The sequence below is a fragment of the Quercus robur genome, chromosome 12 (genome assembly GCF_932294415.1).
Source record: "Quercus robur chromosome 12, dhQueRobu3.1, whole genome shotgun sequence".
In the NCBI taxonomy this organism is placed as follows: Eukaryota; Viridiplantae; Streptophyta; class Magnoliopsida; order Fagales; family Fagaceae; genus Quercus; species Quercus robur.
In genome coordinates, this window is record NC_065545.1 from 8,247,352 (window position 1) to 8,264,477 (window position 17,126).

At 33.2% G+C, this 17,126-nt stretch overlaps 1 protein-coding gene and 1 pseudogene across 1 annotated transcript; one reads left to right on the forward strand and one right to left on the reverse strand.

The window, feature by feature from the left end:
• Positions 1-10,289: 10,289 nt before the first annotated feature.
• LOC126708671 (uncharacterized) lies at positions 10,290-11,440 on the forward strand. The gene has a single exon (XM_050408525.1). The coding sequence runs from the start codon at positions 10,587-10,589 to the stop codon at positions 11,172-11,174; it is 588 nt and encodes a 195-aa protein (XP_050264482.1). The 5' UTR covers positions 10,290-10,586; the 3' UTR covers positions 11,175-11,440.
• Positions 11,441-12,626: 1,186 nt separating this feature from the next.
• Positions 12,627-16,986, reverse strand: LOC126708670 (histone acetyltransferase of the MYST family 1-like; annotated as a pseudogene).
• Between the last annotated feature and the right edge of the window lie 140 nt (positions 16,987-17,126).

Here is a 17,126-nt window from a genome sequence, read left to right on the forward strand (position 1 = left end):
CTGACTTTTGCAATTCTGGCACATGCACACTAGCACTACGATTAGATTAGGTATGGGCTTTGTAAACATACCGACCGCGACCAAGCATGAATAAGAGGAGCCCATGAAAACCATACCAGGATGTGTACAGTACAACTACCTGCTTGAAGCAACATTTGTCAACAAGCATGAATAAGAGGAGCCCATGAAAACCATACCAGGATGTGTACAACTACCTGCTTAAAGTAGCATTTGGCAACAGTCAAAACTAATACGTAGAAGATTATACAAGACTATTTTATTTCATACGTTGTTTAAACTAAACTGCCGGCAAAAAACAACACCGACTGATCTTTCGACATCTTGTGAATCTTAACTTTTGCAGCCAAGTCTTTGGTCAACATATATAGGCCAAAATGTTTTGAGTAGACGTGGTTTTTGGGTAGAAGATTGTTGTTGTACTCATGTTACACTCCTTAGCAAAGATAGCTGTATTGTCTTATGTGAAGATATGGAGGGTGAGGAATAATTGCACTCTGGATAGTGTGGAGATTTCAATTGTATTGTTGGAAAATTCGTTTTTCATAAGTTGTTGTAGTTGTCTTGAAAAGTATTCTGTTGTAGATTTCATAATCTCTCTTACTTTTATTTCTCTGTTGAAAATTTTAGGAAAGTTTATGCATACATTGCTGTACATAAGCTTTTCTTTTCTCAATAAAATAATTATTAAAAAAATAATAATATTTCACTTCTACTGTCCATATTAATAAGTCTACCTACTTAGCTTTCTTCGCCCAATTGTTTTTGCAATTGCTGTAGTTGCAAATTAAAATTAACAAAGATAAACAATAAAGTGATATCATAGTAGGCTCTTGTAAGAAAATCAATAACCACTAACCTTATTTTTAGTTGAAAACAAAAATTATGAAAATAAGTTGTGCAGTATTTTTAGGATACTGAAAATATGTCGGTTTGAGCTTTGAATAGTATTTTTCTGCCAGTAAAATTGGATTAGAATCTGGAGTCCTGGACTAAGAAATTTCCACAACCATGTGAGATCTAAAAGTTAATAGTATAAAAATTGAGTTGAGTCAGATTGCATGCATGGCATCGGATCTCAATCCAATAAAATCGAGTTAGAGTCAGATTTCTTAGGCATTTCCCAAGTTAATGTATCTTGGGAATTGTCCTAGTAAAATTTTATACTTACAGATTAAGACTTTAATGATTCTTTGACCAACAAATTTCGACATTCCATGTCATATCCAAACAGTAGCGAACAAAGCATTAAGACGCCGTCAAGGCTTTGCGCACAAAACTACAAAACTTGGTGGTGTTATTCCATCGTCTACTTAATACTTATTCTTTTGTGACCATAGGATAGGAGGGGAACAGCACCACACCTTGTCTGCTTCTCTCTGAAATTTTTCTTTAGGCCTTATTCCTTTAATAATTTTGTTATCATAGAGAATTTGACCCTTTCAACACAGTCTTCCAGAACAATTATTTTTCTTTGAAATAAATCGAATTTTACGTTTTGAAAGTATGATTTAATTTAAATTAAAAATTTGTGTATAATGAGTGTGCAATAAGATAAATATGGGCTAATTATCCAATAAAGCGTAGGGGTGCGATTTTCTAAACCTTTCCCTCACTTTTTTAGCTGTTGATCTGGATTTTTCTGGATCATGCTGGCTCGTGCATGCGAACCTGTTTGGCCGCTCTTATGTATTGTAGGTGGACAGACCAACAAGCAGCGAATCGGCCTCCATATCTCGTGCTTTACAACTACTACATCTTTGGGACAATGTTTCTATCAACAAAGGAACCTTTTTAATTATTCTTTTGGGACCAACAGCCTTTAATAATATGAACGTGGATGTGAGTCAAAGACAAAGCATGTTCTTTCTTACATAGCTTCTCACAAATACAATAGCAGTGTCTCCAAAGTAGTGCGTATATATAACTCTACTCTACCTGTACTTGTTTTCTTTCTGCACTTGCTATCCATTGCACACTCGCACTTTACCAATGTTTTTGGGCTTTTTCTTCTTTCAAAGCCTGTATAGGCTTATGAGTACCTTCATTCGTAGCCAACTTTATCTCCATTGCACTTTTCTTTTCTACTAAGTTTTCGAATTTGGGAGGAATATGAATCATGGATTGTCAAAGAAGATGATAGTAATAGAATGTGGTGGACTGGTGGATAGTCTTAGGACCTTGTTGGTGATAGTGGTGTTAACAATAATAATGGCGAGAAAATAATAATTGTAATGCCATAATAAACCAACAATTGTAGTAATGATTGATCAACAAGAAGTAATAGAATGAGACTATTGACTCGCTCTAATTTTGGTTTTTGTATTTTCTTAATAATAGAAGCGGGTGATTTAAGAAAGATGAAACTATAACAAGAATGTTTAATGAGATTCAACCTGAGTAGCTCTAATCAAAGATTCAATTCTCTACAAAGAAAAAAAATAATCTTCAGTACAGTTAGGATCAACTGGTGGGGGTTTGATCAAGAATGCTTTGATGGTTAAGTTAACACAAAAGTGTAAAATAACATGGTAATAGTAGTTGAAGAGTTGCATACCTTAGTTATTTATAAGGCAAAGATGACTTGGATTTGGCTGAAATGGTTCCCTAAAATCAGGTTTCTTGACAAGCAAGTGATTAATATTTTTGGTAGGTTGGGAGGATGGGTGCCAAGATAGCACCCCCAAAATTGCAATCATAACTACACAAGGGATAGGTTCAGTCATGTCAAATACAATTGATGATTAGTGGTGTGCAATAATTGTTGATATGCAAGGGAATTAGGGCTTTTTAAGGAGAATTGTACCAATCGACCAGTTAAGGAGAAGATGTCCTCAAAAAGGCAACTATATTACCTTCAGAAAAGTTGACCGTTATGGTCACTTGAGGTCGATAACCGAGTAAAGTCTAGCAACTAGACGTCCATTAAGGAGATCAAGGGTCCTCCATGAAGTTTAAGCCGCAACTCACTTTCGGTCAAGATGCCCTATCAAACCAATCCTAGTGGGCCTATAAATGGTGGGCTTGGCTGTGAGTTCAAAGGCTCTTTGGGGTGGACTAAAGTCCTGCTTTGGGCTTTTGAGGCCCAAACCAACCCCCCACCCACCCAACGCCCGCCCCCCCCCCCCCCCCCCAAAGAAAGGACAAAAGTTTTTATATGAAAATTCTAAAATCTCGTTCTTATTTCACAAGGAAGAGTTTTTCCACACAAGCTTCCAAGTTCCAACCATAGGCTGCTACAAATCAAAGTGAATTTTCAACTAGGCAGGTCAGTGGTCATATTTACTGATGGTCCTATCACCTCTGAGAAGCATATATTTGTCCTCTTATTCTTATAGTCTTAACTAATAGTAGCCTACTATTCTATTTCTATCCGGGGAAGGTAATAGTCTAATAGGCTTGTACTAGAAGGGAGAAAAAAAAAAAGAAGAAAAAAAAAAAAGTTAAAATTATAACAAAATTTACAATTTTTGTCATAATTCATCATGTGACAAGTTATGAGTGGTAAAAAATAATAATAATAGATTCATATAAGTTCATACCTTCACCAATCACCACTCACCATATAGTAAGTTGCGATAAAAATTGTGTAAATAATTGTTCCAGAATTAATTGAGGACAAAATGAGCCTTTCACGTGCCTCCCACATGTTGACATGCATGGCGTGTCGGTCAAGATGGATGCATCACCATTTATTTTCAATTTTCCACACACGTGATCTGCATGTGATCTGTCTCCTACCTGTGATTATTTTTTGGTACTATATTTTGCAACCAAAAATAAATAAATAAGATATCCTTTAGCCAATTAGTAAATTAATAAATTTACATATCTGAAACTTATCAAATCCGTACACGTGGATGAGATTAATATTTACAACAATATAACTATCAACACAACGGCACTCAATTTACAACCCGTTAATTTATACAATTGTAAGTGATTGAAGAAAAGTAGTGAGTCACACAAATTAATATAGACGCACTATTCACAACGGCATAAATTAGTAAGTTGTGAAATTTAATATATCTTTATATTTATTATAGTATTTAACATAGTAGTGATTATAGTTTTAAATTTTATTAAAGTGATTCAACATTAGCATTTTATTGTTCTCCTATAATAACACATTTTATCACAATTTTTGTTTAAATAGTACGTGCGATTGTGATTGGTGAAACATCATTTTTACATGGAATCTCTCTCTTTCAACATTGAAGACAAAGAAATAACTGTTCTCTCTCTCTCTCTCTCACAACATTGAAGACAAAGAAATAACTGTTTTTTTTTTTTTTTTTTTTGATAAGAAAATAACTGTTTTTTTTTTTTTTTGCTGAAAAAAGAAATAACTGTTTGTGTCTAAACATTGAAGACAGAAATAACTGTTTTCGAGAGGGATTTTGTAGTTACCACGAATGTGTGACGTGGCAAGGGCGTCCAGATTTGGATCCGACGGTGGATGTGGGGTATCTCTCTAATTTCATTGCATGTGGGCCACACTTTTGGGAGGCCACTTTGAAATTACACCAAAAAAGAGTGATAGGAATTGAGTAACAGTTACTCCAATTTCCTCGTGAATATGGTTAACAAAAGACTACACTATCTTAATCAAATCTCGAGCTTCACCATATCATCATTATTAGAAGAACCCAAAATCCAATTATGTTGGCGTTGGTCTTGTAATCTCTATATAGTATATGTTTACTCTCAATTAAATTAGGTCTTACTTTCAAATTTATATTTGAGCTTAACCATATCTCAACTTGCACATATATTGTTGACAGTCTTTTTAATGTTCTTAAATTTTTTTTTTATGGATAATATTTTTTAATGTTGACAGCTTAATTAATCTCATCTCAACTTGTACATACATTGTGTTGGATCTTAAAAAAAACATGAAATTTTTATTCAACTATTTATGCTTACTGTTCAATAATTTATTCCAGCATACATAATTGGATCTAGTATTTCAATTTCATCAAAACTAAGATTCAAAATACTAAAATAAAAATTAGTTAAAAAATAGTCACACTAATCAAATGAAAATTTTAAAATTTAGTTGCGAAATCCAAAAACAGTCACACTAATTAACTTTAAGTACATGTATTTGTTAAACTACTAATAGCATGAGTTTGGTCTATTTACTTTGGTTAAAGATATTGACAATCCAAACCCGAACCAACCTACCAACCTGTTAAAAACCAAACCAAAACCTAAGATTGAATTGGGTCAATTTATCAAGTTGGTGGGTTAAATGCACACAATTAACAAAACACATCCACTAAGCCTATAATTTGCCATTTAGCATCTGAATAAAAATTTTACTAATTCTAAAAATTAAATAATAAAAAATTCAAATTTTACTGTTACCATAAGAAAAATTTTCAAACCATTACTGGATTAAAGTTTGATCCAATGACATCCACACAACAAACTAGCAACGAGTGAAAATTGAAGGAGAAAAAGAAACCTTAAAATATGTGAAATACATTCCATAATTATTTCCCACATTGTATTATTAAATTCTCTTAGACCACATAAACAATAACAATTGTAGGGATGAAGGGCCCAGGAGTGTATATTGGGCCGTGGGCCCTATTCGAGGACAGGTATAGATTTACGACAAAGTACGAGTTAGTGAGTTATAGATGGATTATGGTCATGAGGATTTGAGAAGGCAATCCGAGGAGAAAGGCCTCCTCGGCTTAACAAAGTAGAGGTTAGAAAGGTTGACCTGCCATAAAGAGCAACGCTCAAAACAATTCTACTGGTAAGGATAAACATCAGGAGGGAATAGGACAAAGAGAGGCTAAGAAATATCTAAAGGAAAGCTGCTACCACCGCATTAAATGCTCTGTAACTAACTCTCTGGTCGCATTAATGTGGAGGTGATACCTGAACAGTAATATGCAGCCTTACAACTACCTCCAAAGACTTGAGGAAGGTGCCAAGGGGACAGGGATCAAAACAAGCTATTTGGCCTACACGTGGAGGGTGGAGATGAATCAGAAGAGGGGGATATAAGAAAGAAAGACACCATTATAGAGGGGCATCTAAGAATCTGTAGAAAGAAAAATGATTGTAGCACTGAGAACTGTAACTATAATCAAGTCCAAGAGAAATATATTCAAGAACTACTATCCTCGGACTTTGCCGAGGAAGGATTTCTTCACATAAAATCTATTTTTCTTTATTTTACTTCAATTTTTAATCTATTGTGAGCGTTGTCTAACTCATTGAAACCTAGTTTTCAACCCACTCTCTACAAATTCTTTGTATTGGGCTCTTTGGGTTTTAGTCCTTTTATCTTTTGGGCCTAGGATCCAAAAACAGCCCTTACAACAACAATTTGATTACTATAAGCCAGAAATACTACGTGAATGATACAACAAAATCAACATTATCAAAAACCAGCAATTTTACATGATGATATAATGTTGACTTGGAAAAATTGGACTCGAACCCTGTTAACTCGACCCGACTTTTAAAAAAAAAAAAAAAAAAAAAAAAAAAAAGAATTCAACTTAAAATGACTTAACCTGTTATCCTCTTTGAACGGTTCATGAGAAAAAAAGTACTATTTTTATGAGAGGAAAGTTCTGTTTATTTTGAATTGTTGTAACTTTGGGAATCATAATTTAACATAATTTGTTTTTGTTTTTGATTTTAGCCGAGTTCGGGGAGAGACGAAGGAAGAGATATGCACTGGCTAGCTAGTCATCATGATCGGTCCTTTAATTTTCAGAAAGAATTTTGAATTGCATATATAGATTTAGGCCACTTAGCTTTAAGAGCATTATCTACCCATAATTTATTGCTACTTAGACTTTGTGCTCTTGACCCTTGTCAATCATGCTTTCTTAAGTTCAATCTAAAGTAATTTCACCAAAAAAAGAAAAAGAAAAAAAAAAGTTCGAGCTAAAGGACCGCAAATTAAGAAGTAAGAACAGAAGTTTTGGATTGGTTTGTCAAATCAGAGAGAGAGAGAGAGCCAACTCTCAATGATTTGATAGGTTTTCAAAACCATTTCATAATGTGAAAAGTAAAGTACCAAATGGTAACTTTTGTCTAATAAGAGTGTAAAGAGCTTTCCAAATTGTCAAAGAAATTGATTTAAAGATATTATCATTGAGGGGGACTCCACGAAATTGATTTAAAGATATTATCATTGAGGGGGACTCCACAACCATACTTTCAGTAATTATAAATCATTAACACTCAAATAGATCCCGGGTAAGTCATTTGATTGAGGCTGCCAAAGGTGAGACCAAACACTTTAGAGTAGTAGTTTTCAACTATACTAACAAAAGTTGTAATAAAGTTGCACATACTCTAGCTTTTTAGGAGCTCAAAACTGTAAAAGTTGGTAAAAATTCAAATTAAAGAAACACCCCAATTCAGAAAAATCCGAGATTGATCAAAAGAACATTGCAATTAACAGATTAATTGTTACTTATGCCCTAAGTTAATAATTTAATAAAACAATTAAAGCAACGCAAAGGTTTTGGTGATGTAATGGAAAACTTTTGAAGAACTCTTTGAAAGAAAACTAATTTGGATTTTGGGGTAGCCAAACTCTGGGAAATTCACTATAGAATAAACACGTTACAATCGATCTATACTCACAAAACGTTTTGCAGACTAAACTCGATTCATATCCTTTGACAATCAACTTAATTATTAGCCTCCCTCTGTAGTGGGCCTAGCTAGTGGCCCCAAAACTCATAAATCTTTTATTGAACTTCCTTGACAAACAAACGCAGTCCGCATCAACTTGAAAGGAGAACTTACAATGTGAAAGGTTCTCTAACAGTTTAGGCTAAAATAATTGAGGTTCTCCCAATGTTAGAATAGTTGCATCCCCATTTTAAAAATATGAAATAGTTATATCCAAGAGTTAGGCCTTTTTGATATATACCACTGTTAGTTTCTTCAAGATTTTCTCAATCTCCCTATGTGTGTGTCAAATACTTAGAATTCACACCAAAAAAAAAAAAAACAAAACAAAACAAAAACAAACTTGATAAGAAATTAAATAAGGTAAAAATTTATGCAATTTTGCTCGAACAATAGTCAAGTGAATTCACGATGACACTACATTTGTGTTAACTTCGAATGATTGTGATTATATCCCTCTCATTTTAAATCTAATTAGGTTTAGATTTATGTATATTTTAAAATCTTATATATTTAATTTTAAATGAAACAAGTTTGACTAAAAAAAAATCATTATAGTGTAAAAGATTTTTTCTAAAAAAATTATCAATTCATCATCTTTAAATGGATCTTAATCCCGTCAAATTTGAACAACTTTTGAACTATACTCAAATTATGATAACAAAATTCTATTGATAGAGGTCAACAATAAAATATAAACGGTGTCTTTATTGAATCAAAAAAAAAAAAAAAAAAAAAAAAAAAACAAAAACAAAAACAAAGCTATAGTAATGTGGTCAAATAACAGGAACACACACAGATTTTCTTTCTATTATATATATATTCGACGGGGCAAGAAAAATTCTGATAAACTTATAGAGAATGGTTGAAATGAATGATAATGTGGATGCTCCGTACGAATTACGAAGATGAAAATGACAAACTTGCCGTCTTTTACTCTATGGTACAATCTTCATTTTTTATTATATTATATAGTTTTAACATGATGATAGTATATAATATAGTGAAGCCCGTGTTTTAATTGCTTCTTGGCAAACGTGATTCCACCTAATAATACGTGTTCCCATTAATTATTGTGAGCTGTCGGACTCTTTGACCGGTTTAAGATGTTTCCAGTCAAGGACGGTCATAGGTTTTTTCTGCAAAAAGGAAAGGAAATAATAGGGTTCATTTTAAATTAACATTAACTAATCTAAGTGTGTGCTTGATGACTTTGGAATTTGTACAACGACTTAAATATGCAATGATGTAAAATTACTAAAGTATTTTTCTTTGTATTTCACACTAAGGACATAGTATTTGATATGTTGTAAAAGTTCATCATGTAATGAATGACATAGTTATTCGATTATATGGTATAAATTGAAAAATAAATAAACTCATAAAATAATATAATATAAACTGAAAAAGTTCATATTAATTGATTTGGAGTTTAATCTATAATAATTTATAATAGTACTTTATGATATATATATATATATATAACATAAAACATTTAACTTTTAATTAATCTCATTATATTTTGCTATATAAGCTTTTGTCAGTTTGTGTCATCCTTTCTAAAAAAAAAAAGCTTTTTGTCATCACAATTTTACACATCAGTTTTCTATTATATATCTTTTAATTGGACTTAAATTTTATTCTATATTTAAACTCCTAATTAAATGATAGGAATCATAAAAACACAATTATAATAAATATTTACTTAATAATTATCACAATTATATTATTAATAGTTCCATATAAAAACACAATTATAATAAATGCTTATTAATAAATACCATAGTTATCACATTTCATATTTAATATTTCAAATATAAGCATAATCAAAGTAAATGTCTATTAATAAATATCATAATTATCAAATTTTGTATTTTATTTTACATACATAATAAAAGAGAAAGAAAAACATTTTTTTAATATAAAATTATTTTTTTTAATTTTCACGTGCATTGCACGGGTGGTTAACTAGTTTTTTTTTCTTTTTTTTTTTTTTTTTTTTTAATGAACAGAGTATCTGCTTAGTTGGGAGGGAGGAGAGATTAAAAATGATTTTTCATTGATAAAACACCCAAGTGAACGCCAGAATGATAGAGTCCTGAATCCTGATATTTCCTTGGAAAAATAATTTCTTAATTGATTTACATTATATGCTATTTTGTGTTTTGAACAATCACTAAACCTATGAATTACATCATGAAAAATGTGTTTTTTTTTTCTCCAGGATAGTTTACCAAGCTGAAGACAAATTGTTACTTGGGGCCCTAAGGAGACAAAGTGAGAGTCAGCGAATGATTCATCACAAGTAGCGTATGAACTTGGCATGAATCAATTGGCTATGGTTTGGTAAAATTGGTAGAAGGTGCATACTGGACCCTCCCTTTAATAATTAGTAACAAATAGCATTTTTTTTTTCATCCAATTTTACATGTACATACACAGCTACTCCAAAAGTCTCTAAAATATTGGTCCCCTTTGCTACCTCGTGTCCGAGACTAATTCGTCTTCAACAAACGGTGTCTTGGCCTTTTCCTTATGGTTTTAACTTTTAAGTTGTACTTCATAGACTAAGTAAACACAAGAGATAAAAGGGTAACCTCTCACTGTTGCGTAAGTACACAAAACTCTCTTCGTATTTGACAATCTCAACACTACTCTTTTTCTCTCCTTGCTTAGACCAAAACAAAGGCAAAGGAGACTTGAACAAAGATCAATTCCCCTGCCCATTTCCTTCTCTTGTTAACCTTTCATCTCACTGCTCTCTCTCTCTCTCTCTCTCTCTCTGAGTGTGAGTGTGTGTGCAAGCTCTTAAAATAACCAAGAAGGTTCGAGAAGTACTATTATATATTTATTATTATATCCCATATCCTTACTCTCTTTCTAAACTCCAAATGGGAAATGAATACGATCGATTCCCCCATCAAAAACTGAATCTCCATTCAAGAAACACATTCTTGCCCATGTTGTGTTCAAAACCATCCATCAAAGATGTTATAATTCCCAAATGGGAAGATCGCTGTGTGTCCTTCTCCAGCGACCCTTTGTCCCCCAGAATCAGCTGCATGGGCCAAGTGAAAAGGAACAACAAAGTAGTTGGCTTTCCAGCTACTCACAGCAAGCTCAACCAAAACACCAGACATAGTACTAACAACATCATCAACAACAATAACAGTGTCAAGTACTCCAAGCTCAAGAAAATGTTCTCTAGCAAAAACCTGCCCACCACAGTGGCCACCACCACCACTGCTAGCTGTGGAAGCAGGAGACAAGTGAGCATGACTGGTAGCAATGAGAATCGTACTTGTATAAGCATTGTTGATATGGATCCTCCATTGCCAGTCATCAAGAAGGAGCAAAAGCCTCAAGGAGAGGATGCAGACAGTCTTTGGAAGAGAAGATCTGGTGGGGTTGCACTGAAAACTTTACAGCTTCAACAAATTCATCATACTAGGCATCATCTTCAACCTACCACAGTTTGATGAGAAAATTTCATTGAGAGGTGAGTGAGATAGAATTGATGCATAAGAAAAGGGGGAGAAAAAAAGTAATGTAAATGTTCTCAGTTAGTTTTTACAAATTTTTTATTATATTATTATTTAATCCTGTGCTCAAAATTTGGTGCTGCTGATCATGATGTATGTGGTTACTGTTCTCATGTAGATCCAGGGATTTTTTTTTTTTTTTTCTTCTTAAACATAATAAATGAGTCAATGAGAAAAGCCACCAGTAGATCATCCTGCCTGAAGTTTTCTCGTAAAGCCTTTCAGAAGTTTGTTTACATGTAGAATTGACTTTGTGTAAATGAAACAGACAAGCCAAGTGATAGCAAAACAGATCGAACTTATCTCCTTATTTTATTTTTCCGGTAATAGGAAAAGTTAACATTACTCCAGTTAGAGAGAGAGAGAGAGTGAGAGAGAGAGAAAGAGTGCTTATGGTGATTGCCATAGTGTCATAGTGGGAAGTGGGAACCGAGTCTAAGGAAAGGGCAAAAGGTTTTCAAGAAAAAAGTTACAATACGTAATTGGAATCGATTGAATAGATAGTAATACTAGAATTGGATTGGAACGAAGACAAACCTAGTCTTTAAGCAAAGAAAAAGAGTGCAGAACGGAATGGGATATGAAAATTGAAATACCAAAGCTTTTTAGTTCATTTTTCTCTTCAGTGCATGGATTTCAAACGAAGAGCAAGAGAATTCAACTCATCATTTCAAGGAGGTTTCTCAAAACAGAAATCAAGCTGGAGATTGTAGGTGTCATCATCCGACTGTAGCATTAATAGGGAATTCAATGTCTTATCAAGGACAAAAAGAACCAAATGAAAAGGAAAGCCTTTTGCCCATAGTTTTCTCATGCTGAGAATTAAAAGGAGTACATGTACATGCGTTTTGCCGACATAAACAGTTCTTGCAACCACCACTCACTCCAAACCGAATGCAAATTTAGCCAAACCAGGATGACTCAACCAGTGGCAACACCAATATGGGGTTGTTTGCGTTGTTGGATTCCAAATGGCAGTCATGAAAGGAAGAAAGCCAGGGCATAATTTTTTTTTCCTTTTAAAGCTCAAACATTTACATACTTCCCCATATACAACCACACAAATTTGCTTCAAATTTCTGTTTTTTCCTTTAAAGCTCAAACATTTACGTACTTCCCCATAAAATCAAACAAATTTGCTTCAAATTTTGACAAGAAGATACTTCACTCATAAGTAAGAAGGATGATATAAATTATGCCTAAAATGATCTCGGACGTTTGGTTTTACAAAATATTTTCAAAGAGATGGAAATTCAATCTTATCCATTCTCACGGATCACCTTCCCAATTTTTTGTCATTTTGTCTCATCATCAGAAGAGAATTACAATGCATCTAAACAAGTAGTTCACAAATCTAAAATCAAAAAGTCAGTTGTAGCCTACACCTACTAAAGTAAGAATATACTAATCATTATTTGTTGATACATACATACAAAGTCATAAGATGGATAATGACAAGAAAGTCTCCAGGAAGAATACTCAGTTTCATACCCTAAAGCTTATATTTTATACAATCGGAGGTCAGTTACAAGTCTAAGTTGGCAGCCAGTATCTGGATAAATTGTTTGACATCAACCTTGTTCTTTATAAGGAGTCCATATCAATTTGCTAACATCAACCTCAAGACCCCCACGACCAGCAGCTTTTAGATGACGATCCAAGACCTTTGGATCAGCACAGATGACATGCTGCCCTTTCCTGTACTGAATCAGTTCTAAGCTCTGAAGGGTGGCCAGGATATCCTCCGCCTTAATGGCTGTCATGTCACTAAGTTCCTGTAAAGAGTGAAGGATTTATAGAAAAGTACTAATACAATAATAACCAGCAGAAAGCAGGTGGTTCACGAGAAAAGTTCATAAAATAAAAACCAATTGAATAACTCTAGAAATGTTTACCAGACAGAAAAAAAGATAAGATAAGATGAGATAATGCTAAGAGTGATTTGTCAAAGATCAACATCTACACTAATATATCGTACAAAATTATCAGGTTTTACTATATCTATAGACAAATCCAATGTTTTCTACTTTTCAGGGTGCGGAGCCCAATCTTTGCATTGCTCCTATTTTTCAAAAATCATTTGGTGCAGATTACTTATGTTGTCATTTCAGACACAGTAATGTGAGCAATTAGAGACGTAAAAATTCTAAACATAACATTTCAAACCATTTCTGTGGGATATTCACACGCCAAACAAATCCACAGAAGACAATAAGCAATTGAACCACAGAAGGCAAACTTGTCTGGATCTCAACAAACATTCAAACAAAGCTACCTTGATAGAAATATTGCCCTTGTGCTTTTTCAATATGTCCAAAAGAACCCGGGTCCAGTATCCTCTGTAGCTCAATAGCCCAAGATCAGAAAGGGGTCTTTCAGGTGTGCCGACTTTACCTTCTTTTTTGGAAAGTTCATAAGCTGTTACATGCAAGAAATATTGTTAGATACTCTTTCTGCTTGAAAATACATGACTAAAACAAAGACATGCAAAATAGAAAGTAGAATTTCCATAGGCAGATAACTTACAAAAGGCAATTAGAAATTTGCCATAGCCTTTCCTTTGATAGGGAGGAAGGGTGAGGATACATGCTAAATTATAAGACTCCTCTGAATGTTTTTCCTGCACCAGCAGATAAAACATGCTTATGTATATATGTAAATTTAAAAATTTCAGAAAGATTCAAACTCATGTCTATATTGAAAATTGTCCCTCTGCTTATCCATTATATTTAACAAACATTAACAAAATTTGTAAAATAAGGATCAAATGGTTCATGAGGAAGGTCAGCAATGGAACAACAAAGAGATGGGAGGTTGAAGATATTGCCTACAACTTGTAGTTCCAAAATTGTCATGAACCAAAAGATAAGAAGCACGTAGAAACTAAAATCTACCACTTAAACCTTGTATCTTCAAACTAATTTTAGTGCCCTCTATAATCAGAGTCCTGACAAATAAGCCAAGTTCAAACACAGTATTAACTTAGGGATATAGCCATTACTCTACTGTAACATTGTTATTGAATCGGGAGTCAGAAGAATCTCAGAAAGAAAAAATAATCACCACTAAATACATTTGTAGCAAAGAGGCAATACAAGATATAGTACCATAGTACATAAAAGCAATTAAATAAACTTACAACTTACAAGCATGCATTCCATACATGCCAATTAAGAATCCTAATGAAAATCCTACAATTTTTTTTTTTTTTTTGATAAATTACAATCCTAAAACATTGTAGGCCAAAAGAATCATAACTTGTAGGATTGTGATTAGCCACTGTTTGAGTAAATTCCAAATGAATGCGGGAGTTACCTAAATGCATGACCAATTAATTCCATGCTTCTCATGCCAGTATTCCTGCCTTCAGATTTTGACTGACAAAAATGTCATGATACTTAAGAAAATGGTATGAGACAACATTTTCACTCAGACAGCACATAAAATAAAATAATGGATAAATAATTTACCTTAGAAAAATAACCAACCATGTGGCATCCTCGATCATCGCATTTACACAATACATAGAACAGAAAGAGGTCAACGTCATAATAGAGGGTCTTGTGATCAAGTAACAATTTTGCCAAATAACAAAGATTCTGCCCATAAACCTTGTTCTTTTTGCCATCAACCTGTTTTGAAACATTTAATTAAAGAAAAACTTAAATCAACTAAAAAATTTAAGTACGCTCATATACAACAGGGTATCCTATAAAACAAATTATACAAAACAGAGTATGAGAAACAAGAAGAAAGGAAACCGTATATTCCAATATTGAACAAACTATATAACAAGATATTCTAAAAGTAAACCAAACTCATAGTACTTTTGATAAAATTATACATGAAGTCTGTTTACTGAAGTTATACAAATTGATATTTACATTTAACACAATATATCTTTTTATAAACAGATATATAATCTCCGATAGAAGAAACACATTTAAATTTTAAATGCCAAAAAATAATTGGGGAAAAGGAAATCTCAGATGAAGGAGAGCTACAAACTATAATTATAGTCACATGCAAAACAACTTACGTACAAACTGTACTTAGATGTTTAAAATTTATTAACCCAAATAAACCACCACTAATAACAAAACAACATACCTCAAACATTGACAATGTACCACATCAGTATATCTCATCTCCAGCCTCCAGGGGGATGCTTGAGATCACACTTCCTCTACACATGCAGAATAAGAATTAAATAGACCAAATACATTCAAAAATTGGAAAAAATTAAAGGAAGAAAGGGAAATCACTAACAGAAAAGATAGCCAAGAAAATGAAATCTAACCACTCAATAACACAAATTTCTATCTCCTATCTCTTCTTAAAATAATATAGTAATAAGTTATAGTAAAATTTAAATCTATTAAAGACATCAAAAGGAAGGGATCTAAATGCCCTGTAGACCAGGTTCAAACCATGTGGTTTCTATCCATCAAGGCTTCTGACAAACTATGTCCAGCACAAATTTCACTTAAGCAATCAAAGAACATATAAGAAAACCTAATAATATAAAGTCATTACAGTAGACTACAAATTGACAAACAAAATTCAGAACATTAACGTTTATAACCGATGAAATGAATACAGCTCAATCCTGCCAATACAATTCCTCCTTAAAGGCCAACTATACCACAAACTGAAAGTATATAGCGAGTGAAGACAGTGGAATATGAAGCACTGCTCACCATATGCCTCTGAAGTTGTTCTTTACGCTTCATGAAATTGAGGCAAAACTCACAGAAGTACAACTTCACACGATCATTGTATTCCGGTGGAAAGTACCAAGTCTCGATCTCATATCTTCCAAGCTCTATAGTTGCTATATTTTTCACTTTTGTGAACTCTTCATGTTCTCGCAAGCTGGCAGCATCAAGCTCTTCATGACCCTAAAAGTTGTGAAGAAAATATTCAGATTATATAAATACAAATTACAACATGACTTATGATGGAGGCAGGAAACTCGAATGACAGCCAGAGATTCAGCTCATAAAATTCTAAATGTAAGCAGCTCATGTCATTTGGTATTTCATTAAATAAATCATTTACTTCTCACAAGAAATTAAAAAGATGTTACATTATTTCCACTCTGTTATGAATTCATGTGTGTATGCATGTGTTGTGTGTGTGCACGTGCATGTGCATGTGTGTGTGTGTGTGTTTGTGTGTGTGTGTGAGAGAGAGAGAGAGAGAACAAGTGCAATCATGTGACACATGACATACCATGACATATTGATTACGGCTCAAAGTCAAAACTGATATATAAGTACCTGCTAAATCTTCTCAAAGCTTCATAAATGCAAAATCTAACTCTATTATTTTCCTCTTGTAATACATTTAACATTCAGGAAAAAAAGGCTCTAGCTTAGATAACACTAGAGTGAAGGCTGAGATAATGGAATTAAGACCCTCTAGGTGTGTGATGTAGCAAGAGAATAAAATAAAAGAGAATGAGACGAAAAGTATGTAACTTTCAGATTCCACTTCCATTTTAATCCTAGCTGATCACATAACCCATCCAGTACATGTACCTTTTGGTTCCCTTTATCTCTATGGTTTCTTTTTAAGCTTTCAATTTAGACAGGATTTCAGTACAAAAGAGGAATATAAATAAGATGGAGCAAAAAATATTTGAAAATATTTTTTTACTTGTATTTACCTCTACATGTGTCTCGTCAATCTTTCGCTTCTGGTGGCATGTCATTTTCAAGCTTGTAACCTGGAAAAACTCGTGCACAATTCTTGTGATTAGTATTAAAAATAAGAAAGAGTAAATTCTGTGGGAGAAGCAAATAAAAAAAGGTATTAGAAAAATATCACATACTCACTACCTAGTCCTCCACCTTCTCATCAACAACAGTCTCTACAGAATCGAGA